Below are 26,685 nucleotides of genomic sequence, written 5' to 3' on the forward strand. Positions count from 1 at the left end.
CATTGCATTAAAAAAAATCTTTAAAATGTCGACGCAAAGAAGAAAGCGTACATTTACTCATTTTGGGAGTACTGTTTTTTCAGTTTTTTAGTTCAAAACTAAAATAACAAAAACAAATGACACTGCCATTTGGATAAAGTTTTATTACTATGCTAACAAAAACGCAAAGTGCAAAAATGTACCTTCCTTTAACAACTGATAGTAATTTAACAAAATAAAAATAAGTTTCGGTTGATTTTTTTTTCTTTACATGAAAACGAAAGAATTTTTTTAAACTAATTATACAGCCTCAAACATTTCTCAAAACTATACTGTGCACCTTCCTGTGGCGAATAGCAATTTTATTTTCCCTATTGTACCAAAGCTCTAAATTTATCAACCGAAGTATGATCTTGTACAGACTAAAGATAAAATGTATGTTATACATTTCAGTGATTTAATTAAAATAACGTGAGACGTCTTATTTAAATTCATTAACGATCCAGGCTTGTACAGTCTTTAGAGCCTAGATTACAGCCTTCTAGGGCTCAAAATAAAAAATTTTTTAACAATCAAAACAAAAAAAACAAAGCAAGGTTACATTTTAAGCCAGGAAAGTCGAAAATGAGACGAGTGTAAAAGCGATTTAGAGAACGAGATGTCCGCACTATAATTCCTTCTTTAAGAGCCACAGGCAAACAAAACGCGATCTGCCAGACGAGGGGGTGTATCGCACCAACGTGCACCAGGAGACGACGATCTTGTCACTGATAATTTTAACCTGGAAAGAAAGCAAATCACGAGTCAACTGCCTTTTCACTGCACACAACACGCGTTTAAAAATTGGTCTTTTACCCTTTGGTACGGGATGGTTTTTTGAGACTATGAAACCAGTTAGTTTGATTGTTCCCTACATTAAGGTTTGAAACACTAAGAATTTAGGACATACTTTACGATAATCATCTATTTCTATTTAATGGCAGGACTCGTCATGAAGGCTTGATTAAGTAACTTTTAGAAAAACAAGCAGTCAGGGTCAGCTGAATTTACCCGCACATAAGCTGAATTTGAACCTTGCGCTGTAGTAAGAAAAAAAAATTCTTCCGCGCAAATGAACTTCACCCTCCTGCTGGAAGAAATGTCACTCTCATGGGCAGATGCAGCATTAACCTATTCTCACCTGTTGAATACGCACTGATGTATGGTTAGTATGAGTAGCGTGCAGGTGGTGGTGGAGGAACAGGTTCCCTGGCACGAGGCATTCCATACATTGATGTCCTGGACATGGATAGAGGGGAGAGGCGGGAACGCTCATACGAGTAGCCATTCCCAGCCGTAGCAGAAGGAGCAGGAGGCCCCCTGTGGATGGGACTGCGGTCCCTTGAGAAGTATGAAGAGGGGGGAGGGGGCACAGGGTGACGCTCACAGGAGTCAAGAGCAGACGATGGTGGGCGCTCTCTTACAGCATTAGAAGGAGGTGGGGGAGGAGGTGGTATGGAGCTCACCCGTCGCTCCTCATACAAGGTTATGCCATATGGACGAGCACGGTACTTTTCATAGTAATCCACCACCCCACAGTTAGCCCGTTCACGATCAGGGTAGGGAACTTGTCTGGGGGGTGGGGGTGGAGGAGGGGCATAACCATGGGACACAGGATGACTAAAGCGATCCCTGTAGTAACCTGGTGGACCAGGCTCAGGTCTATCCCCAGCAAACTGAGGGTACCAAAAACCTGGCCTATCAGGAGGGTGGTGTGGATATTCTTCCTCCTCCTCACCCCTTGGTCGGCTCTTTGAGATCTGCACATGAATCCGTTTTCCTTTAAAAGAAACCAATGTTAACTCACAAAAAACCCTACCTGACAAAAAAAAAAAGCTTAAAGCCACTTGACGACAAACGACATATTGAAAATTCCACGATACCGTTTCCCTCTCTTACCTCAGACTTTTCCCCAAAAAAGCATGAGTAGGAAAATACCCATACATATACCACACATCTAGTCTGACATGAAACATGACACTCAGCCCTTAGCCAAGAAAGGCCTCCAAAGTTTTCTGCAAACTAACTTTTTACCAGCATTTGAAGACGCTTAAAAAGACTTGCCAGGTGTGTTGAAAATTGCCAGCAATCACATTGATTCTTTTAAGCAGATCACAAACCTACCACTTCCTTACCCTGAAAATCAGTATTGTCTAAGCCTTTGATGGCATCCATTGCTTCCTCTGAGTTTGCCATGTGCACAAAGGCAAAGTTCTTGATGGCAGTACATTCAGTCACAGTGCCATATTCTTCAAACAAAGCACGGAGTTCATCATCACAGCCCTTCTCAACATTTGCCACATGTAGCTTGACAGGTCCCTGGTTTTTACCATGGCTGGCCTCCACATTTATTGGCGTGCCGTGCAGTTTGTAGAGATGCAGATTGCGGATGGCTTTTGTGGCAGTTTTACGGTCTTCCATGTGCACAAAGGCATAGTTTTTGATGATGGCACACTCAGTAACTGCCCCGTACTGAGAAAAGAGTGCCTGAATTTCATCTGCGTTTGCCTCACGTGGAAGGTTCCCGATGAAAATCTTAACCATTTTATTGCAAAAATGTCTTTAGAGCCTAGCAAAAAGAGATTGGGGAAAAAAAGTGTAAGCATTTTGAGCGGCAAACGTGAACTTACTCATTCTGTGAAAGTGTCTATAAACTGACTTATACTCGGCCCGCTGCCTATCCCTGAAGTAAAGCTGGCTATGTTTTTAACATTGTGTTGCTAGAAATCTCTAAAAAAAAAAGAGATACAAGTAAAACGTATGTGATTTCATGTTTTATTTCCCCCCTAACATGACAACATGCATGCATGTGCAACGCATTATTTTCGTTATGCAACAGATGACCACTTAATGTTGCATACTGTCCTATAATGAACTGCTTAAACATGAATGTCTTCAGAATGATTAGTCAATTTAGTTATTCCAATGCACACTAAATATACAGTGTAATTAGTAATAAAGCATTGTAATTACATAGAGAAATTCATAATCTGGAAATCCAAGTGGTATGCACTGTTGTCCCCCCCACCCCCACAGTCAACTTCAAAGCATACTTTGCCAAATTTCTCTATCTCATGTTGTTTTAAGAGTTATTTTAACAGTTATTACTCTTTGTGCCATGAATGGACACTCAGGGCACCTAAGTGTAAAGAAATGTCAAATATTCAAAAATGAATTAAAAATCGTCTGTAAAGAAATATGGAAACACAAGGAATATGCAATAATTACCATTAACTTTAAATGCCCAACTAATATCTCGTTACAGCTGACACAGCCTATTTTAGTACCAACACACAACATTAAACACAAAATCACAAAAATGATCGCTGAACATCGCTGCCTGTATATTGGATATCAAGACTTGGCAAAAAAAAAAAATGCCTGGCTTGTTTTGGTTAAAAGAAATCACAGATGGAAAACTGAATTTTGAATATGATGCTAACTTCATCGTGGGGTAACAAGAACGTTTTGTAAGATATATTCAACGACTGAAGTAGAATTTTATAAGCCGTGTTCATTTTATGATGCTTTTTAAAATTATGCATGCTAGGCCTAGTGATGTGGGAGGGCAAGCCCACAAAATAGAGAAGAGTCCAGTATAGGCCAATGTTGATTTAGTTGAGTTGACGTGTGAAGAGCCTTGACATTTCTGATCGTTTTAGCTCACTGAATGAAGGCTTTGCTCTGTGCAGTGAGGCTATGATACTTCTGTTCTAAGTGGTATTGAAGTGTTCCCTTTTTCAATGTTTGGCACCGCTAAGCCAATGCCTATCTATCATTTTTAGTTCATTCACTGGATTAACCCTTCAGCTATGTGCTACTCTGTTAATCACCAAGACCAATTTCTATGTTGCCAATATCTGTAACAAAATGAGTTTCGTCTATCCCTATCTTCACAATTACGTCACGTTTCAATAGGCAATGAAGATGAATACCTCGTACATAACATTTTTCCATATTTACTACCTCTGAAAACCTCGTGATATCCATATAGTATTTATTGAACTAATAAAGTTATCCATACGAATCGTTCTCGTTCTAAGTTCTCATAAGTCATAAACTCAATGAAATGGGCGGGAAAGTCGTTTTTGTATTTCTTGTAAAATAATTATTTTGCAGATACGACGTATTCTTAGTCAGCCGACAGTCTGCTCATCGAGAATGGGATAAATCACACAGTTCAACAACAACAGCAGGAAATGATTATCTCGACCTGTATGAATTGAAGTTATACTATCTACCAAACTAACTTTAACTACATTAATAACAAAATGCCAAACGTTTTCACTGGTGACCATTCATATACTATCCAGAGTTCGTTACTTATGAACCAAAGCAATTAAGAAGCACCCCGACCCCTAAACTACCAGAAATGCCGCAAGCCACAATGGCGGCGGCGACGGGAGCAAACGGCAGTTGCAAGATTACTGATAATGAACTTTTACTTGACTGCATAATCAGGAACATTTGTGTTTTGGCAAAACCAGGCCTCTGAAAGACTTAATGCGTCTAATTAATTAAACAAATTTCAAACTATGACCCAGCTTCGCATTACCTCCAGCTTTACTAGACAAGTACTTTGCTGAATATATATAGGTGTAATGATTGTGGATTTTTTTAACAAGAAATAATCAAGACCAAGATAAAACTAATATTTCTGATACTGATCATTTATTTACCAGAAATATCTTACCTCAGTCGTTCTACGTGTACATAAAAGAAAATGGCTTCTTTCCTCTTCAGAAAATTATTTTGTGCCCGCCCATCGAAAGGCTTCAGGGTGGATTACAAACTGTCAATTGATTGGAGTATTTTAATGTCGCTCGATATTTTGCTCTGGAGGCGAAAGACCCATTGGCTGAACAGCTATCAAAAACCAATCAGCGTCTTTCATGAAGAAATATCTCCGCCCTTCCAGAGTATGGCGTTGGCATGGTACAGGTCTTGGCAGTGAGATTGTTCTAAAACGTATTTTAAAAAGTGTTTTGTAGTTAGCCAATTCTGTAGAATGTAACCGAGGTTTTTAATGTTAAAAATTACTGCAAAGCACTATTTACAACAATAAACCAACAGTATCTTAGAGGCAGTCATCACGGCTTACATATAGAGGTTTAGCAAGGAAAATTAAAATGTAAATAACTAAGGAAACTTCTTTGAACTAAAAAAGAAAAAACTAAAAAATCTTAATGTGGAATTGGTATTTTGGTTGTTTTTGGATACTTTGGCACAGGCTATCCACGTTCCTTTTAGGCTTCTCTTGTCCGGGTCAAATACTTTAAGGCCTGGGGTTATAAAATGCATCACAATTCGCAGTATTATATAGGCTATTTAGTGCATAGTCTCTCTCACACGCGAGAGAGAGCGAGCGACAGACAAGCTCTCCTGAAAAGGACACGAGCTCCTTTCAAAGCTTCCCAACGAGACGTTTAGGGGGATCTCTAAAAATTATCCATTGTATGTTATACATTATATTTTATTTTCCGTACATTAAGGTTCCTACAAAAACACAATGTGACTGTTATGGGTTTCTTCATTTATATGAATTTAATGTTTTACGAAGTAACTCAGATATTTACCGCGATAACACGCACTTATATATATATATATATATATGCGCGTGCATGTGACTTCGAAAGTCTTGGTACACGCCAGAAAATTTGGCGAGTGAAATTCCTTTCTTATTATCTGAGCACCGATTGCAATTGATTGATCATCCATGAATGGCAAAACCAAGACTGATCGGATTTCAATGCACGGACACTGATTACGTGTGTGAGCTAATCCTTGTTTAGGTGGAACAAACCTGCTCCGAGCATGTTTGAGGATTTACACATCCAACAAGAATTTCGAAAAACCGACAGATCCAGGGTCATGCCAAATCGTCAGCAATTACATCCGGCTAAAGCGACCACCCTAACTATAACAAATCTTAACAACAATTCCACTTTAAGCTTAGTGATAATACCATGAAAACCCATGCAAAATGCAAATCTCAAGTTTACAATCAACAAATAATGCTATACATGAATACTGTCATATTAAAATTGTGAAAACAAAAAAAACATAGGTAGTAAAAATGTTTTTTGTAATTTTGCTGCAAAAAACATCAGTACATTTCTTTGAACCCCATAAAAGAAATCGAAACATTTTAGATATTGTTTCACCAAAGACAGTAGTTTCATCAAAATATTTTACTTATGTGATGCAAATTAACCAATATGATCAAAGATGTGATTAATAACACTAAAGGTAAAATAATGTATTTTGTGTTGTATGAGGGAAAATAACAGCACTGTACTAAATGCTACATGTTAGTGTTAAATTACAAATGCCTTGAGAAATGATCATTTGCTTATTTTCCCACTAAACATAAATGCAATTCTAACTCTTATTTTCACACATTTCAACACATTTTACTGGTCATTTTAATTTACAACTATATATTGATGTGTTATTATTAATATTTGAATCATCCGATTTCAACTCTCTCCATTTCGTTCAGCGTAGAAAAGACCCCAGCGGTGATCTCCTCTTTCACAACGCTGAATCTTCAGTCTCCAGCCACTTGTTATGGTGTTGTACTCCTCTTCAGAAAACTCCTGCACAAAAAAAAATCAACATTTTTCTACTTTTTTTTTTTTTTTGCTGAAAAGCACTACAAGTAAAATAATACATTTTTAAATGTGCTTTGTTATCAAAGTTACTAAAACCTTATTTTTCCTAACCAGCTCAGTGGAATATATGTAAATTTTGCATTCTTTGGGTCACAATCTTCTGAGCATTTTCATCATTACAGATAGTTAATGGGGTACATTACGGCTTGTTCCTGTCCCTACTCCATGTCAAGCACTGTCTTTTGCGCTAGGTAGACCACCCAATCCTGCCAAGATAACCAATGCCACAAACTGAATTACTGCCAGGTTTACATTTCTCGAAGAAGACAACTGACAGACCGCCAGCAGCCCTGTAACAGTGTGGCCAGCACCCAGAATCAGGTATGGGCCTCGCTGGATCTGGTGAGGTACTATCATGGCCCTGTCCCTAACTTTCTTGCCCTCCCCTGCTGCCAGGAATCCATTGTGTACCAGCAGGTGGCAATCATCACCATGCAGGAGGACAGCAATAACAGCTTCCTCATGGATGGCCCGGAAACCACCTGTGAAGAATGCCAAGAGGGCGCAGCTGGTGGCCGCTAATTACCCCAGCCAGGATGCAAGATTGTCCTTCCCAGTGCAGCTTAAAGCCCATGCTGGGAAGAATGCAAGTTCTTAGGAAAGCAGGCTGCGTATGCTTTGTCTCTCACTATCACTGACTGTCACTGACCCCTTCGCTACGGGGACTGTCGCCCCTGTCCGTTTGGGGGATAAACTACATTCCCCTTTGTCGCCTTTCTCCTCTAGCCCTGTCCCTCCTCCCTAAAACCTAACCCTCCAGAGCAATTTTTTGGGTACCTGTGTCTCCTGTGCCGCCTTGGCAATCACAGCCCCATCATGAGCATTTGATTTAGTAATATGCAAGTAAGGATATATGTATTCATACCTGTATGAACTCTTCCTTGATGTCTTCTGCTCTTTTCAGTTCCCTCTTGATCACCTGAATGAACTGGCTGGTCCTGTCCTCCACACACGCTCGAATAAACCCTGCTTGCTCAATCATCTAATAAAGAAACAGACTTGCATAGTTATACTAAGAAATCATAAGTTGGTATTTCATGATTTATGTATAGCAACCAAATATTACGTGAATGATATGTAGCCTCTAATAAAAAATAAATGTCACGCTGCCACATTTTCCTCTGTGGTCTTTTTTAATGCTGTGATGTACAGTACCTGTCCATATTTTTCTGGAGTGAGAAGGCAGTAGCCCCTTTGTCTGACATACTCCTGAAATTCGGGTGACCATGGCTTCTCTCCACAGCAGTAGTCAGTAACTAGTATCTTTCCTCCAGGCTTTAACCACAACTGCAGACAGAAACACGTTAATATTTATGTAGAAAGTTTACCTACACATTAAACAATTACTAGAATTGCTAGCCATAAAACCTCTAAAATTCTTTTGTCGTTAATACTTTGCTAAGTAAGTGTACATCACTTTAATTCAGATAAATCTGTTCAATATTACTGGCAAAGTAGGCAAATCTCTCGAGAAGGTCGATATTCTCCCCGCAGACAGACACACAAGAACTACACAAGTTGTGACATTTTGAGAATAGCTACTGCAGAATTAAGAATTTTTAGCTGCAGCTATTATGAAAAAGCTGCTCACAATCAGACAGGATTGTGATACCCAACCTCTATGCGGGAGGACATCTCTGCCATCTGCATGAGTGTTATCAGGGCCTGACTAAATGTCTTAAGCAAGCCAGAATGTCGGTTTGGTGGCTGGACATTGGCATGGATTTGAGCATGACCATCATTTTGCCAAGTGAACAGGCCAACTCAGAGGAAGGAGGCCCCTTATGACGCCAGTGCCACCCAGGTCCATGGTTCCATATTGGAGCTCTCAGGTAAGCATGACCTAGTTGTTGATTACTATTCAATGGACATGGAGCTTATTCCTCTGCTATCCACCTCGAGTCAGCATGTCGTAGCCAAGCATGTGTGGCCGATGGGGCATTCCGAGAGAGCTACTGTCAGACAATAGAACTCAATTTACCTCTGTTGAGTTTACCCAGTTTTGCTCAGACTTAGAACTCGCATAACCGTCGGTGCCCATTTTCCACAGTCAAAAACAGTGGTGGAAAGAGCTGTCAGAACAGCAAAGTGGATCCTGCATCAGCACGATCCGTACTTGGCCTTACTTAATTATAGGACCACCCAGTTGTGGCAACGGGGACATCTCCAGCCCAGCTGATGGCAGGACCCCTCCTCAGAACCACCATTTCAGTCCTTGAGAGGATATTGGCTCCCAGCCCCATTAACCGTGAGTATGTAGCAGCCCGGGATGTCAGGGAAAAGCTGCCTACGAGTTCTTTTACAACAATAGTTTCCTCATGTATTTATATACCAGCGTGGTTTGGACATCAAATACGTACATTAAGGAGAAATAATTCCCTTCTGCAATTTGGCATCAATCCGTGTCTTTTTCAAGTATCAAATACAGGTAAATCTACTGAGCATTACGTTGAGCATCTGTCCCTTTTTACCCCACATATTTAAAGTGTATTCCTATAAAAGCTGTCAATACACACCCCCCCCCCCCCCCATATTTAAAGTGTATTCCTATAAAAGCTGTCAATACGCACCCCTCCCCCCCCCCCATATTTAAAGTGTATTCCTATAAAAGCTGTCAATACGCACCCCCCCCCCCCCATGCACCTGCCTCTAAAAAAGTCTCTAGGTATATCATGGCACAGTAATGGTAAGCCAAGACCATGTTACAATAAATTTTGCGGACCGTTGATGTTCTGCAGATCTCCTTCACAAATGAATGACTACAGAGTAAAATATATACACACATTCTTTCTACCAAAATTTTATGCATAAATGTTTCTGTTCGATATAACTCAAATACTTCACCAGTACATATCCCATAAATACTTACATAGAACTTCCTGAAAAGGTCCAACTTATCAGAAATATGAAGTATTGTATCCCTGCTATAAATAACATCAAATGAACTCTCAGGGAAGCTTCTCTTGGTGGCATCTCCAAGCTCAAATTGCACCTGTGATTGGAAGAAAATACAATTTGAAAAAAATATTTGCAGTATGCATTTATTGTTCCACATTAGCAAAGATACATGCAGGAGGTTACACAAGTTAATTAAAACTGGCAGGGTGAGTTCTAGGGTTGAGCATTTGAATCTTTTGTTTGAGGTTTGCATGTGTTTAACAGAAGCAATGGGGAGCCACTTCACCCAGCACCTGTCAGGGTCAGTCTCGATTGTTCCACCCTGTGTCCCTTCCCCGTTCGGGCCAGCAGACATTGCTGGTCATCCCGTGCCTTCTGTTGTCAGTCTTTGTGCTTTCCCCTGCTCCCTGTCAGCTACAGGGCGCAATGCTTTGAGCATATGGCTGCCTGTAATCCCTTGTCTTATGTTCGAATCCTGCCTCCTCTGTTTTTGTAGTTTGCTAGATTTGGTTCCGTTGTGTTTCAATTGTATCAGTTTTCTAGTCCCTGTGTTTTTCATTTGTATTCGGTTTTGGTTTTTGCTCTTGATCGTGTTTTTACCTGTCAGTTTTCCCCATTGTTAGATTCTGTTTTTAATTTGAGTTTCTTGATTTAGTTAATTAGTTTCACCTGTGACCTGTTTTCCCAGTCTTTGTTAGTCTCACCTGTCCTGTTAGTCTTGTTACCCAGTTTTAGTTTCAGTATTGAAGTCCCTACTTCTGTTCAGTTCCCCAGTGATTCGTCGATTGTGAATGTTTTGTATGTTTGTGATGGTAAATGTTTGTTGTATATTACATATTGCCTGCCTGCTTTTGTAAATTTAGTCTTTGTTTATCCCATTTTGGTCTTTGACCCCTCGTGGTCCTTTTGGGTTTTGTAGTGTTCTTAGTGTTTTCTGTTTTTTATTTAATAAGTCCTCTTTTGTCCTGAGCCACCAGTGGGTCGTTTGCATCCTGTTTCTTGCCTGCACGATGCCTCGCCATCACTCCACCCGCCCTGGGGAACTCTCAAATGTGAGATCTCTTATAGACAAGACATTTCTTGTCATTGACCTGATTTTAAACAAGAATATTGATTACATGTTTTTGACTAAGACATGACTTAGTAGTAATGGACCTGCTATCCTTCTGGAAGCCTCACCACCAAGCTACACCTTCTTGTACTCCACCAGGAAAGGTAAAAAAGGAGGGGGTACAGTAACCATCCCCTCAGCTTCACTTGGTTTCAAAGACATTACATTTAATGATTACACATCTTTTGAATATCACTCTTTTATTTTTATAAGCCCCCTTTTACAATGTAAGAACATTTGCAGACCACCCAAACTATGCACTTCTTTCAGATGTCTTTCAGATGTGAATTAATCTCAATTATTCATGCCAATTGTAAGAGAAGAACTCGCGGGCGATTACGTCGCCCACATAGCATAGAATTAATAAGAGTTGTTCACTGTCCTCCTATTACTGTAATTTTTGGCGACGTAAATAAGTTGTGATTGTTCACCTCCAGTACTCACAGTTCAGAGCACCTCCAACTCCACCTAGCAGATATACATATGAGGTGATGGAGGTATTGAATGATTCTTTGTTTATGGATTAATCACCCTCAGATTCTCATGAGTCCTCCAATACGCCCATGATTCATCCATATCATTGTGCCAAGGACAAGGTGTGCAACGTGTGTTTCTGGAATTAACTATATAACTCGTTTGTGGGACGCTTCTCTTGTCCTAAGAAATTCTTGTTCTGGGACGTTTATCTTGCTTCTTTGAGAAAAAGAGAAAGTCTTACCCAATATGTTTTACAGCTGCAAGCAGTCTCACTGCACTCAGATGTGCCCAAGGACACTTGTCCTGTTTCTCATGAAAATTAGAGGACCAAGAGCGCACTGCCTGACCAGCTCATTCCCTGCCCACATGTACAGTCGTCTTAGACAGCGCCCATTGCAGTATAAAGGGTACCACTTTACAATAGGGCTCCCTTTTGCCACTTGTAAATGGTAGTAACTCATTACTAAAAAGAAAACCGTGTTATAACTTGTTTAAAATTGGCTATTAATAATTTACAAAGTGTTACAACCTAATTAATAACCAGACTATAAAGTAGGTGGTACCGTATACCATTGTATGGTACCATTGTAAGGTGGTACCGTATAAAGGAAGGGGGAGAACTCAGTGTTGAGCAGAGCTCAGCCGTGGGATAGAGCGCACATCGCCCGGCACTTTCTCGGGAAACACGTGTTGGTCTCCTGACAGGACTGAATGGGGCTCCCCAGTCCGTGTGTGAAGGTGGGTGATGATGGCACGTCCAAGTGCAAATAACTTGCAGCATTTTATTGATAAAGGGGATTACTTAACAAAGCTTATGATATAATACTTTTGTATTGCTTTTAATAAAATATTTCTGAACGTGCCTGATTGTTCCATCAAAAGCACAACAGCCCCCTCTGGTACTATTATCTATTTATTTGTTTACTTACTTATTTATAATTCTTTCATGTCTTTTGTCCCTTTATTTTACATAGTTTGGGTAAGGGTGGCAGTAGGGGTGGGTTGATAATATATTATTATTATTATTATTATGTAAACCATTTTGTGTTGCATTGTGTTTATAGGAAAAGTGCTATATAAATATGCTGCTGATTGGCTGATTGATTGACTGACAGAACATTTAGTGCATTTTCATAATGCATGCATCCATCCATCCATCAATCTTCTGCTGCTTATTTGGGGTGGGGTCGCAGGGGCAGCAGTCTAAGCAGGGATACTCAGACATCCCTCTCACCAGCTACCTCCTCCAGCTCCACTGGGGAAATATCAAAGCGTTCCCAGGTCAACCAAAACATATAATCTCTCCAGCATGTCCAGGGTCTGCCCTGGGGTCTCCTCCTGGTTGTACATGCCCAAAACACCTCCCCAGGAAGACGTCCAGGAGGCATCCAACTGGCTCCTTTCAATGCACAGGAGCAGCAGCTCTACTTTAAGCCCCTCCTGAATATCTGAGCTCCTCACCCTATCTGCAAGGCTGAGCTCAGACATCCTGCGGAGAAAACTCTTTTATGCCAATTGTATTCATGATCTCATTCTTTCGGTACCTACCCAAAGCTCATGATTAGGGTAGGAATATAGATTAACCGGTAAATCGAACGCTTTGCCTTCCGGCTCAGCTTCCTCTTTACCACAACAGAACGGTACAGCATCCACATTACTGCAGACGCCACACCGATCTGTCTATCAATCTCCTGCTCCCTTCTTCCCTTAAACTTCCCTTCCCTTAAACTCCTACTATGAACGGAACCCATGACAAAGTGCAGCCCTGACGGAGTCCAATAACTACCGGAAAGGAATCTGACCTACTGCTGACAATGTAAACCAAACACTGAGCATATGCTTTTTCCAAGTCCACAAAGCACATGTTGACTGTGGATGCATGGATGGATGGATGGATGGATTTGAGTGACTTTTATATTGTGGGACATCGTATAATCCTCATTATAGTGGAAAAACGTCAATGAGCACATCAGAGTTGACTGACCAAGGGTACGTTCTCCTTAACGGCTCTCTCCATTGCAATTTCTATCATATTTGATGACAAATCCATGCCAAGAACTTCCACACCAAACCTCTGTAAAGCACCAGAAAAAAATGAATTACATAAATGCTCAACAAGGATGCTACCAAAACACAAATGACATTAAAATTAGTGGCTCTTACCTTTGCCATGTAGAAATCCCCACCCCCGATTCCGCATCCTACATCAAGAACTTTTTGGCCAGATGATAAATTCAGGAGGTCAACAAATTCCTTTGAGGTTAATGATAATTAGGTGTAAAGACAGTATTATGATGTTTGCATTAAAACGCAAAAACCGTATATTCTTTTTTATTAACTGATCTGCACTTATTACTCTTTGGTCTATATAAAGGTTGGCCAAATCGAGGAAGATTAATCAATTGCAACTGAGAAGATGGAATGATACATTTTTTAAAGTCTGCATTTCTGGAGCTACCTTGGTGGTTCTCAGCCCTCCTGTGCTGACATATCCAGGTCCAAAGATCATCTCATATCTCAAGATGCCACGCTGTGTGTACTGTTGGTTGTCCAGGAACTGCTGGAAAGTGTTGTACCCCTGATGGCCGATTGTATTACGTGGGGCCTTCTGCAGCAGCCAAGAAACCTGATTCTGATTTTTTTTCACCTGTAAGGAAAAATAAAACAATTTAAAACTCACATTTATATCTATTTATTTTGCAGTTGCTTTTTGTACAAATCTGGGCGCAAATGGGGCAAATAGTACATACAGTAATAAGTATAAATTTACGAATCAAAAACGCTTGAATTTCTACATACAAAAACAGCTTTATTTTTTATTAAAATGTAGGGTGAATGTCATTTTTGTAAAAACCTTAATCAAAACTTTATGATTTCTCAGATGCACATGAAATGATCCATGCATTTTCTATAGGAACTTATCCAATGTAGGGTTACGGTGAACCAGAATGAAAGATGCTATTCCATTACAGAACATGTACATCACAGAGACAGCGATGCACCTACTATAAAAAATACTTTTTGAGTTATTGTATTTACAAAATCAAGGGGCTGCTGCAGTTGCCATTTCTTTAGTAGCTGCCATAAATTACTGCTGCATTAATTCTGGTACAATTTGTTTCAAAATTAAGTCAGGTATTATATTCAACCTTCTAATGTTTTTGTGAAACGGCAACAAATTCCATCAAAACCTTTTTCACTTATCATTCACAAGGCCAAGTGTCTTCTGCAGACATCATTCCCTTTGAATCCACTAAGCAGCACTGCTCCAACTTTGCAGCAAATTGTCTCAAATATGAACACTTTCAAATCTTCACCCATACAATGTATATGAAAAAAAAATTCATGGTCCATAAAATACTTTTTGAGCTATTGTGCCACTGAAAGTCTGCAGCAGCATACAAGTCCTAAACCATATATATTCCCCATCTGGGGAATAAAAATATATCTGACAGGATTTTCTTTATTTTACTGAGCACAGATGCTCCTCTACTTACGACTGAGATATGTTCCGAACGGCCGTTCGTAACTTGAAATGTTCGTAAATCATTATTCACCATTCACGAGTATACGTAGGTACAAAGAACTAGGATGATTGGAGTACGCACGTTACACTGCTGCTCAGCCAGAAGTCGTACTACTTGGAATTGGCGCACAGAAATTTTTTTTTGATATTGCAAACTGGAAGCAGGAGCCCAAGCAACACAATTTGGACTTACAGTCCTCTTCGTTCGTATGTCTGAAAGTTCGTAAGTTGAAAGTTCGTAAGTAGAGGAGCATCTGTATATAGATATTCTGGTGAGCAATAATTTTCATTTTCTGGTAAAAAGAATTCTTAGTTACATATAAAGGGAGTGTACGAGTTAAAAATGGTTAATAATAAAACAATATAATATAATATAATATAACTCTTAAAACTGTAACTACAGTAAATTGACAAATATGTATTTGTAATAAAATCACAAAAATAAAATAGACCAGAGGGGACATTCACTGAATTGCAAAGAATGTCAGTAAGTGTGTGTGTATGCATATATATTTATATATATCTTACCTGGATATAGGTCTGGACTGCCTTTGACATGACAATATCAAAACCAAATGTTTGCTTTGTTTCCATTTCCTGCCAAATAGCTGAAGTCATCAAGCGGTTGTAATGGGCAGGTGTACGATACTGAGTGGGATTAAAATCTCTCCTGCGATCTCCTATGCAAAAACATAAATCAATCAAGACCCAACAAATCCTAATAATGTACACTATTACAAATAATGACAAAGCATCTATTTCACAAACTGGAAAAAACATGGAAACATACTATTAACGGTATGAAATCATCTAATCATTCCAGCTAAAACTGAAAAGAAAAACAAAGAGAACTCAAAAAGAAGAATTGAAAATGGTGAACACTATAAAGTTAGACATTAACATAAAAATATTCTGACCTGACTGGTGGAAGCAGGACTCCCTAAAAAAGAGGCATCCTCCTGGCTGAAGCCAGCTCAACATGCTTTCAGTTAGAGACAGAAGTTCCTCGTCAGTCAGGTACATCATCAGCCAATTAGAAAAGATCAAATCGAAACTGAATGACATAAAAACAGGAAAAACAAACTTTTAGGTCTCTGTGATTGTTATTTTCTTATCTCCAGAGGAAACACCTTATAGCATTTGGACCCAGATTTTGATTAAATAATAAAGGAAAAAAAACTAACACAGAATTTCCGACTTTGCATCACAGATAAGTGGTTCCTAAAACTCATGTAGCTCCAGCAAATTATATATTTGTTCTATTGTTCCACCGTCATAAATTATTGAAATTCCTGAAAAGCAACTAGTCAACAACTTAAAAAAGTCAGAAAAACATTTAATCCCACTTCCTATATGAAATGAATACTTCGACTATAATATCCTGGTTTCCTAATTTACATTAATGATATTGACACCAATACATACAGTAAACTGGTTAAATTTGCAGACGACACCAAGGTGGGTGTTGTGGCAGATACTAAACTAGCAGCACAGAGGCTACAACAGGATCTTGATTTAATTAGTGACTGGGCTGATACCTGGCAGATTAAATTTAACGTAGATAAATGTAAGGTAATTCATGCAGGCAGCAGAAATATAAAGTACAGATATTTTATGGGTTCCACTGAAATAAAGGTAGCTGATTATGAGAAAGATCTCTGTGTGTATGTTGATGCTTCCATGTCCCACTCTTGCCAGTGTGGGGAAGCAATAAAAAAGGCCAATAGGATGTTGGGTTACATCTCTAGGTGTGTGGAGTTTAAGTCAAGGGAAGTGATACTATGATTATATAATCCCTTGGTAAGACCACAACTGGAATATTGTGTGCAGGTTTGGCCACGATACCTTAAAAAGGATATTGCTGTCTTAGAAAAGGTTCTACATAGGGCTACAATAATGATTTCTGGTCTTAGAGGAAAGTCTTACGAAGAGAGGTTCACTAAGCTGAATCTGTTTAGCCTTGCACGAAGGAGATTAAGGGAGGACATGATCCAGGTGTATAAGATTCTAACAGGTCTGGATGCTGTTCAGCCAAATGGCTACTTCAATATTAGTTTAAAAACTAGAACTCATGGCCATAGATGGAAATTAGCGGGAGAACATTTTACACTGAATTTGAGAAAACACATTTTTTTACAAAGCGTGTAGTTAGAGTATGGAATAATCATCCTGTTCATGTAGTGCAAGAGTTAAAACCCTGGGTTCCTTTAAATCAGATTTTAACAACTCTGAGCTATTAGTTAAGTTCTCCTCAAATGAGCTTGATGGGCCTCTTTTGTAAATTTCTTATGTTCTTATGTCATAAGTCAACGACGACCTGTAGTATTTTTTAACAATGTAGAGTTTTGCCACGCTACATTGATATTTGTAAAAAAATCATAAGCTACCGAAAAACCTAGTTAAGTTAGTGGCACTAATTGTAGTTAGCTACTCGCCAACACTGATTATCCCATTGTAAATCTGGGATTGGGGTGTTACTGTTAATTTCCATATGTTCTAGAGTTAAATTGTTAAAATACAGACTTACTACCCAGATGAATAGCTTTAAACAGTTTCTTTGATTGCATAAGATTTCTGTACAGTAAAATAATGAGCAGTGGATTACAAATTACGTACATACACATGTGTGTGTGTTAAATGTACTTCAAAGAGTTAAACATGCAGTTGTGTGGACTGCATTTATTGAGAATGACTTATTTCATCCATTTTCTCATTTAAAATCTTTTACTTTTGGTTGCCCACATGCTGTAGCAATATATGGTTACCTATTTTTAGAAAGTTTCAACTGAGTGACATCAGAATGAATGAATTCAGCGTTGCCATGTTTACTGTTTTCTTGCTTATTCTTTTCCACGAAACTTTTCATGAAGTCCACTGCTGTTACATGGTGAGCTTTCTTCACAAAGTGCTGCGTGTACCTCCTACAGAATACACAGAGTGTCAGTCAAATGTCAGTTCTTTATAATGCAAGGTCTCAGATCATTTTAGTAGTTTTCAAGTTATAAACATCAGAGTTTTATACTTAAATCACTGATAAATACAATGTCATCGAATCCAGGGCAAGAGTTACAGACATGAGAAAAAGTTAACAAAAAAATCAGGGGAAAAAAAAATCAGAAAATCAACAAATGACAATTTTAATACATTTAAAATGCTCAGGAGATATCAAGTGCTCTAGACAAAAAAAAACATTGTATTTCATTCTAACTTTCTACAGAAATTCTCAAGGTCATGACCCGGCTAGTTGGCTCCTCGTGTGTGCCACGCCCCCTGATGACCCACGTGTGCTTCCCTGATTGTCTCCAGCGTTGTCCGATTTCCATGCTTCGTCTTGTCTTACTTAAGTCCTGGTCTGACCTATTTCCCATGGCCGTCATTGTGGTTTGGTGTGATTCATGTCTCCTGCTTTCAGTTCCCTTATTAAAACCCTTAGTTTACCCCGATACCTGCCTGTCTGCCTGCTCCTTGCACGCCTACCCGCACGATCGCCGAAAGGTTCCGCAGCGATCGTGACAAGAATGAAAATTAAGATCATTCACCAGTCTGTTAGAATTAACTGCTCAACTCAATGTCATGGTATATATGTGTTTCTTTTGTTTAAATTGTGTGCATGTAATGTACAGTATACAATGAATATTTAAGATTTTAGTCATTAAAAACTAAAGCATTAAATAAAGGGGTGAAGGATGTGTGACATTTCAGAATACACAGGATAAGGAAAATACACCATTTGCAACTGACCCAATTCCAGCTCCCAGCTCAAGTATGTTGGTGCCCTCTATATTAGGGAGAAGTGACAGGATCTCAGGCAACTCCAGCTCACTAAGTAACTCGGCATTGGAGTCCAGCATCATCTCCTGCATGGTGGCTTCCTGAGAGTGCTCCAGCCAGAACTGCATCATATTGTGCCGTGCAGAATCTTGGACAGTAAATGATAGTCAAAAGATAAATGTGAATATATGCTCTAGCGCAGGGGTGTCCAATCTCATCCACAAAGGGCCGGTGTGTGTGCAGGTTTTTGGGATAACCTGTAGGTCAGCTGTTCAAGCCCTGGTGTGAGGACTCTTCAGCCAATCAGTCCTCTAATTAGTAATCTAATTAGTGAGTTGCAACAAAAACCCGCATACACACCGGCCCTTTGCAGATAAGACTGGACACCCCTGCTTAAGAGCTATCAGATTGTTAACACTTCTAGATGTCTATTTATTATTTTTTTTATTTTAATGTTAACTGTTCTGTAATTCTGATTCTGCATAACTGTTTCAATAAATGCATATTTAAAACCCATCTATATAAAGCCTGGACCCTATTACAAGATGTACAGTACAGTGGATGGGGCAGGGGACATAGTAAACTGAAGGGGAGAACATTACATACAATCACACACTTTGGCCAAATCCACCTAAAATTCTTAAACAACCCATTTCATATAAATTTATGTTACTTTTGTATAATGACCTAAAATTATTATTATCATCATTATTATAATTTTTGTTGTTGTTATTATTATTGCTACATGTGAAGTAGAAAAGTACAATCAGAATAAAACCTTCATCAAACCTTAAGCATATTTCTTTCAGGTTTCATTACAGTGAGTTGAGCCATAACAAAACAGAATAACTAGGTAAAAAGCCTTGCATTTAACATTAAGCTGAAATAAGAAGTACCTTCTGGTGACTTGTGGCTCAAAGCATACACAAGGTCCGTGGAACAGAAAAGTAAAATATGCATAAGTGTACAGCCTCGATTACATGCTATCACAGAGAAATCAGGATAATTGAAAAAGCTGTTATATAAGACACATCCATAAAGGTGCTCACATTCGTCTTACCTTTATCCATGGTGTAGAGACACGATATGAATGTTTTCAATAGAGTGGTTATTTTAAAAAAAATCAATTAGAATAGAATAAAAGTTTTAATTTTATTTTAAAATCTTCATAACTAACGATCAAACTTTCAATAATGATAGCAAACAATGCCTAAAGGAACAACACTTGAAAATAACAGCGGGTAAGTGTTTATGCCCTGGATGACCGGTCATGCCGTTCTAACAGCTACTACTGTTGCACAAACGACCTTTAGACTGTGTCCGTCATAAGAGCGCTTCCACGTGTTGTTTTCTATATTCCGTTGAGATATTATTGTGATCTCTAATTAAGCATTATTTAGAGAGGCACTCTTGAGGAAGAGTTTATTCTTCTTTATGAAAAAAAAAAACTAATCGCCAAAATGCTAATCATATTTATTAAGGAAGCAGCATTAATATTAAAGGTTTAAATGATTAAATGAGTTTCGTATCCTTGAGAATGATATCACAACACCTCATTTTTTCCTGCCACTACATATATTAATTTTGTATTGTTCACGCATTGAGTAAACAGTGGTTAATATTTCATCCTTGCTAATTGCTCATGCTCTCATGAACATAGTCTACCTATTACACAGTAAAAAAAAGAAAAAGAAGTTGCTGTACAGTACAGCTGGCAGTTTACAGCAGACCTAGGCAAAAGCCAGCCGTGCAGCTATTTTTAGTCTGTGCAGTCAATCCATCGACCGCTTATCCTATTCACAATTAGTAAAATAAAATTTTATAAAAGGGTACACTTCTATGTTCAAATCTATTTACATTTACATTTACAGGATTTGGCAGACGCCCTTAGCCAGAGCGACTTACATATTAATAATATCTATTAATATGAAGGTGAATACACATCTTTAGCTGAATTGATAAAAATAAGTTCAACATAAAAAATGCACAGGTTCTATTGATTTATGTAGGCCAACCTATGCCCATGGACGGAAGATATATTATGTGGTACAATGGGCGGAGCTTAATTTGGCTCTGCTTCTGATGTCATAGGTGGGAGGGGGCGTATACCTTATTCTGATTGGTTGAGGGGTTATATCCATATATATGGTGGTATACATGCTTATGCCACGTGTTGCCAATAGGGGTCATATGATTTGGGAGATAAGGGTTGCCGTTAAACTTTAATAGAATAAAAATACATTACATGTATTTATTAATGTGTTATTTTAATTACATTTTTAAGGAATAATAAAAAACATATAGATGAATGCAAGCTAGTGCATAAACGTCCAGCGGGGGTCCGTCCGGGGGACATTATAAAATGTTTAATGTGAAAAAGCTTAATGTAACATAACATGCCAAAACAGCCACCAATAATCACCAAATTTCTCACACTTATATCTGGTCATAAAGACTTTCACGTGACAAAAACTGAAAACCGAAATGCTAGGAATATGGACTTTATCTTACGTTAAGCGTTTTCCCCTCCATTGACACCCATTAAAAGGAAAAGGCTTAATGTAACTTAATGTACCAAAACAGCCACCAACAATCACCAAATTTCACAGACACATATCTTTAACCTTTTCTTTGCAGCCACTTCAGATTAATATTTTATTAGTACCATTTGTAATAGTTATTATATATACACAATTGTAATTATATATACATTATACCAATAGACAAGAATATTACCACAACTTTCATCCATCCATCCATCCATCCATCCATCCATCCATTTTCCAAACCGCTTATCCTATTGGGTCGCGGGGGGTCCGGAGCCTATCCCGGAAGCAATGGGCACGAGGCAGGGAACAACCCAGGATGGGGGGCCAGCCCATCGCAGGGCACACTCACACACCAGTCACCCACACATGCACACCTATGGGCAATTCAGCGACGCCAATTAGCCTCAGCATGTTTTTGGACTGTGGGGGGAAACCGGAGTACCCGGAGGAAACCCCACGACAACATGGGGAGAACATGCAAACTCCACACACATGTGACCCAGGCGGAGACTCGAACCCGGGTCCCAGAGGTGTGAGGCAGCAGTGCTAACCACTGCACCACCATGCCGCCCCCCACAACTTTCATAAGCACATAATAAATTTACAAAGGAGAGGGGGCCATTCAACCCATCAAGCTCGTTTGGGGAGAACTTTACTAATAGCTCAGAATTGTTAAAGTCTTATCTAGCTCTGATTTAAAGGAACCCAGGGTTTTAGCCTGCACTACTTGAACAGGAAGACTATTCCGTACTCTAACTACACGCTGTGTAAAGAAGTGTTTTCTCAAATTCGTTCTAAAATGTTCTCCCGTTAATTTCCACTTACAGTTACAGTATTGAAGCAGCCATTTGGCTGAACAGCATCCAGACCTGTTAGAATCTTATATACCTGGATTATGTCCCCCCTTAGTCTCCTTTGCTCGAGGCTAAACAGATTCAGCTCAGCTAACCTCTCCTCATAAGACATTCCTCTAAGACCAGAAATCATTCTCGTAGCCCTACATTGCACCCTTTCCAATGCAGCAATGACCTTTTTAAGGTATGGTGACCAAACCTGCACACAATATTCTAGCTGATTCTAGTTGGGGTCTTACCAAGGAATTGTATAATTGTAGCATCACCTGCCTTGTCTTAAACTTCACACACCTAGAGATGCAACCCAACATGCTATTGGTCATTTTAATTGCTTGCCCAAACTGGTGAGAGTGGGACATAGAAGCATCAACATACACACAGAGGTCTTTCTCATAATCAGCTACCTTTATGTCAGTGGAACCCATAAAATACCTGTACTTTATATTTCTGCTCCCTGCATGGATTACCTTACATTTATCTATGTTAAATTTCATCTGCCAGGTATCAGCCCAGTCACTAATTAAATCCAGATCCCGTTGTAGCCTCTGTGCTCTTAGTTCAATTTCTGCTACACCACCCACCTTGGTGTCATCCCCAAATTTAACCAGTTTGCTGTATGTATTGGTGTCAATATCATTAATGTAAATTAGGAACAGTAGTATATGTCATAGTTATATTCTTAACATTCATCCAACATCCTTTTAAGCGGCTACTTTAGGGTAATATTTTATCATAGTGCTTTTTATAACAGACATATCAGTTTGTAGGGATATATGTTATAGTTATACAATAGTAATACTCATATTATATATATATATATATATATATATATATATATATATATATATATATATATATATACACACACACACACATACACAAAATTCTAGAGTTTTACTTGGCTCAATGAGGAAACTATTGAGTGTGTCATCACAGACTACGTAGGTCAAGCTAAGGTGTTGGACTCTGTTCTGTGTATGTCCACCTTTATTTATCAGATGGCAGCACTTTCAAACTTTCACGAAAATCGTGGCGTGCATTTAAAGAGCAGCTGGAGAAAATATCCGGACAGTCACAACTGTCCTAAATGTCCCAGAACAAGCAAATGGTTATAACTGCGGCGTTTTTGCCATTGTGCATGCCTGCTCAGTCATCAGCAACTCACCAATAAGGTCAGCTGACAGCCATAAAGCTAGGTTGTGGATTCACTCCCTAGTTGAAGACGGCAAGCCAGTGAAAACCAGATGATCAGGCCTCTCACAAAAAAGCTTTTATACCACAGGAGAAAGGTGCAGTCATAGGCTGCAGAGATGAAGGCTGTGCCTATAAGAGAAAGAGAGCACAACTCCACCTTGCAAGGGTGAAAGCTAAGTCTCACAAACACTAAAAACTGAACCCTGTGCTACTTGTCAAAATGTAAAGGTGACCCAGAGTATAGGGATGAGGACATTTTGTGTGTCATTAGCAGGAGGTGCTTTCACCTTAAGTGCACAAAGTCAACTAATCGTTTAGTTATTGCGTGTACCGACTACCACAAATGTCTAATGTGTTCTAGCTGAATCAGTGAATGTTGTGAATGATTTTTGACTGGGAATCTTTTATATCTATAGTTTTGCATACTGAGAATTACAAAAAACAAAAGTTGTGCCAACTTATTCTCTTTTGTTCAGATGATTTATCCTTCATATGCGTAAAAACTTTAAAATTTCAGTTAAACATGCTAAGAATTCAAAACCACAAAATACGTGCCATCTAATTAAGAACATAAGAACATAAGAACTATACAAACGAGAGGAGGCCATTCGGCCCATCAAGCTCGCTTGGGGAGAACTAAACTAATAGCTCAGAGTCGTTAAAATCTTATCTAGCTCTGATTTAAAGGAACCCAAGGATTCAGCTTGCACTACATTATCAGGAAGGCTATTCCATACTCTGACTACGCGCTGTGTAAAGAAGTGCTTCCTTAAATCCAGCTTGAAATGTTCTCCCGCTAATTTCCACCTATGGCCACGAGTTTGTGTATTTAAACTAATGCTGAAGTAACTATTTGGTTGAACAGCATCCAAACCTGTTAGAATCTTATATACTTGGATCATGTCCCCCCTCAGTCTCCTTTGCTTGAGACTGAACAGATTTAGCTCAAGTAACCGTTCCTCGTATGACATTCCTCTAAGACCAGGAATCATTTTTGTGGCCCTACGCTGCACCTTTTCTAAGGCCACAATGTCCTTTTTAAGATATGGTGACCAAACCTGCACACAATATTCTAGGTGAGGTCTCACCAAGGAATTGTATAATCTTAGCATTACCTCCCTTGACTTAAACTCCACACACCTGGAGATATACCCCAACATCCTATTGGCCTTTTTTATTGCTTCCCCACACTGGCGAGAATGGGACATGGAAGCATCAACATACACACCAAGGTCTTTCTCATGATCAGCTACCTTTATTTCAGTGACACCCATGAAATACCTGTACTTTATATTTCTGCTCCCTAGATGGAGTACCTTACATTTATCGATGTTAAATTTCATCTGCCAGGTATCGGCCCAGTCACTAATTAAATCAAGATCCCGCTGTAGCTGCTGAGCCGCTAATTCAGTATCTGCTACACCACCCACCTTGGTGTCATCTGTAAATTTCACCAGTTTACTGTATATATTGGCATCCATATCATTTATGTAAATTAGGAACAATAGTGGTCCTAAAATCGAACCCTGCGGTACCCCACTATGAACGCAGGCCCACTGTGACATTGTGCCTCTTATAACTACTCGCTGTTTCCTATCTGTTAACCAGTTATCAATCCAGGTCGCTACGGTACATAAAATACCTGTCGCTTTGAGTTTAAGTAGGAGCCTCTTGTGGGGGACAACATCAAAAGCCTTTTGGAAATCTAAGTAGATGACATCATAGGCCTTCTTATCATCAACTTCCTGAGTAGCTTCCTCAAAAAACTCCAACAGATTTGTTAAACAGGATCTACCTCTCCTAAATCCATGCTGGCTATCCCGCAAAATGTTATTGGAGTCCAGGTAATCTACCATTTTCTCTTTGATTATAGCCTCCATAACTTTACCAGTTATACAAGTTAGACTGATTGGCCTATAGTTAGACAAATTACTTCTATCCCCTTTTTTGAAAATGGGCATTATGAAGGCGTGCTTCCAATCAGAAGGTACCACACCTTCAGATAAGGATTTTTGAAACAGTAAAGTTAAGGGTCGGCAAATAATATCCCTCATCTGTTTTAACACTATAGGTAAGATGCCATCAGGGCCCTGTGATTTATTTATTTTGAGCTTAGCTAGGCTTTGCAAAACATCTGCTTCAGTTATATATATATTAGCTATAGACGATGCTGGATAGGTAATAACTGGTAAATTACTAAGGTCCTCAACAGTGAATACCCGTGCAAAACTATCATTGAACTCATTTACTATATCAATGTCGTTTACTATTATAAGACCCTTACTATCCTGCAGATTAGTAATTTCAGGTTTTAGAGCTCTTTTAGAGTTAAAATACTGGAAGAAACTTTTAACGTCATCCTTAGCTTCCAATGCAACCATCCTTTCGACATTTCTTTTAGCTCGTCTAATATCATTTTTTAACTCAGCCTGTAGACTTAGATATTCCTGATTAATTCTGTCATCATCAGTTGTTTTCCATTGCTGGAACAAAGCCCTTTTCCTCTTACTTTATTTCCCTAGTAAACCACCTAGGTTGCAATTTCCTAGATTTATTCTTGCTGGAAACAGGTATGAAGTCCTCTTGCACTTGCAATAATGTGCTTTTAAAAAATTCCCAGGCCTCTTCAACAGTTTTGTTATTTAACTCCATCCAGTTCACAGTTTATAGTTTTAGTCTCATACACTTAAAGTCAGCCTTCCTAACATTATATATTTTTGATTTGGACTTAGCTCTTCGAACACTAAACTTAACCTCAAATTTGACCATGTTATGATCGCTACTGTCAAGTGGTTCTAAAACGTCTAATTTACCAATCCTGTCCTGGTTATTAGAGAGAACAAGATCAAGAATGGCATCTCCCCTGGTAGGGGCTCCTCAGTGCCCAAGGGCCCACCTGCCTCCCCAGTCCCTTCCGGCTCTAAAGCTGGAAGAACCTGAAACCTGTTCGACACAGTCACCTTAGGTGATGCCGCCTCTGCAACGTGTGTACGCCCTTTCCTACGTCTACGATCTACGGTCACCCAGCTCTCTCGATCTCTCTTTTCTTCATTCTCCCCCCTCCCGGCTAGTGGCGTACACACCTTCTCCCTAAAAGGCGTATTAACTTGCTCCTCTAACTCACTGTTGCATTGGATGAGAGCCAGTTGCTCCTCAAGGCCGCGAACCTTGAACATGAGCGAGTCCACTAGCTCACATCGCTCGCAGATGAAGTCCGACTGGACACTAACGTCCAGAAGGGCAAACATGTTGCAAACGCAACACTGAGCCGGCCCCATAATTAACTAACTCACTATGACCCCGTACTCCCAGTCCAGTAAATTTATATAGCGTATTTAACTTTAAAGATTAATTAGCGTAATGTTAAATGCAATAAAGTGCCGAGTACACTAAAATAAGTTACTTGGGTTGAAACGGAACTTAATTATTATTTTTATTTAAAATTATAAATCCGACAAATTTACTACTACTTACCAAAGGAACTTCTGCCTGAACCAAGTATGAAATCGAAGTTGCTCTTGGGAGGTCGAAAAACCACAAAAACCCCCCTCACAGCAGGGAACAGCCGTTCTATAAATTCATCCTACCCGTGAATCCGTCCTACTTACGCTCA

The 26,685-nt window shown here is 39.2% G+C and overlaps 2 protein-coding genes across 6 annotated transcripts; both read right to left on the reverse strand.

The window, feature by feature from the left end:
- Window positions 1–128: 128 nt before the first annotated feature.
- On the reverse strand, window positions 129–4,833 carry rbm4.3 (RNA binding motif protein 4.3). The gene is made up of 4 exons (XM_049027511.1): window positions 4,712–4,833; window positions 2,154–2,587; window positions 1,160–1,798; window positions 129–760 (listed from the first exon to the last, which is right to left on the reverse strand). Exons 2-3 carry the CDS (start codon window positions 2,560–2,562, stop codon window positions 1,185–1,187), a joined length of 1,023 nt encoding a protein of 340 aa, XP_048883468.1. The 5' UTR covers window positions 2,563–2,587; window positions 4,712–4,833; the 3' UTR covers window positions 129–760; window positions 1,160–1,184.
- A 710-nt stretch (window positions 4,834–5,543) lies between these two features.
- Window positions 5,544–26,662, reverse strand: pmt (phosphoethanolamine methyltransferase). Of its 5 annotated transcripts, XM_049027506.1 has the most exons (13): window positions 19,536–22,596; window positions 19,372–19,407; window positions 18,446–18,623; window positions 17,470–17,625; window positions 15,622–15,758; window positions 15,233–15,384; window positions 13,637–13,825; window positions 13,342–13,431; window positions 13,163–13,252; window positions 9,562–9,684; window positions 7,848–7,979; window positions 7,558–7,674; window positions 5,544–6,617 (listed from the first exon to the last, which is right to left on the reverse strand). In XM_049027506.1, exons 1-13 carry the CDS (start codon window positions 19,543–19,545, stop codon window positions 6,498–6,500), a joined length of 1,530 nt encoding a protein of 509 aa, XP_048883463.1. In that variant the 5' UTR covers window positions 19,546–22,596; the 3' UTR covers window positions 5,544–6,497. The 5 variants fall into 5 exon arrangements, with proteins under 5 accessions (XP_048883463.1, XP_048883467.1, XP_048883465.1 ...); XM_049027510.1 differs by lacking the exons at window positions 19,372–19,407; window positions 19,536–22,596 and adding an exon at window positions 26,547–26,662; XM_049027508.1 differs by lacking the exon at window positions 19,372–19,407 and having other exon boundaries at window positions 19,536–22,593.
- Window positions 26,663–26,685: the final 23 nt, after the last annotated feature.

Source organism: Brienomyrus brachyistius, chromosome 10, assembly GCF_023856365.1.
Source record: "Brienomyrus brachyistius isolate T26 chromosome 10, BBRACH_0.4, whole genome shotgun sequence".
In the NCBI taxonomy this organism is placed as follows: Eukaryota; Metazoa; Chordata; class Actinopteri; order Osteoglossiformes; family Mormyridae; genus Brienomyrus; species Brienomyrus brachyistius.

Coding starts and splice junctions, on each gene's coding strand:
- rbm4.3 (XM_049027511.1), bottom strand. CDS start 2,562: ATGGTTAAGATTTTCATCGGGAACCTTCCACGTGAGGCAAACGCAGAT. Junction 1,799..2,153: donor AGACAATACTGATTTTCAGG/GTAAGGAAGTGG, acceptor TTTCTTTTAAAG/GAAAACGGATTCATGTGCAG.
- pmt (XM_049027505.1), bottom strand. CDS start 19,435: ATGCATATTTTACTTTTCTGTTCCACGGACCTTGTGTATGCTTTGAGC. Junction 13,253..13,341: donor GGGATTTCTACATGGCAAAG/GTAAGAGCCACT, acceptor GGTGCTTTACAG/AGGTTTGGTGTGGAAGTTCT. Junction 7,675..7,847: donor CTCCAGAAAAATATGGACAG/GTACTGTACATC, acceptor TTTCTTTATTAG/ATGATTGAGCAAGCAGGGTT.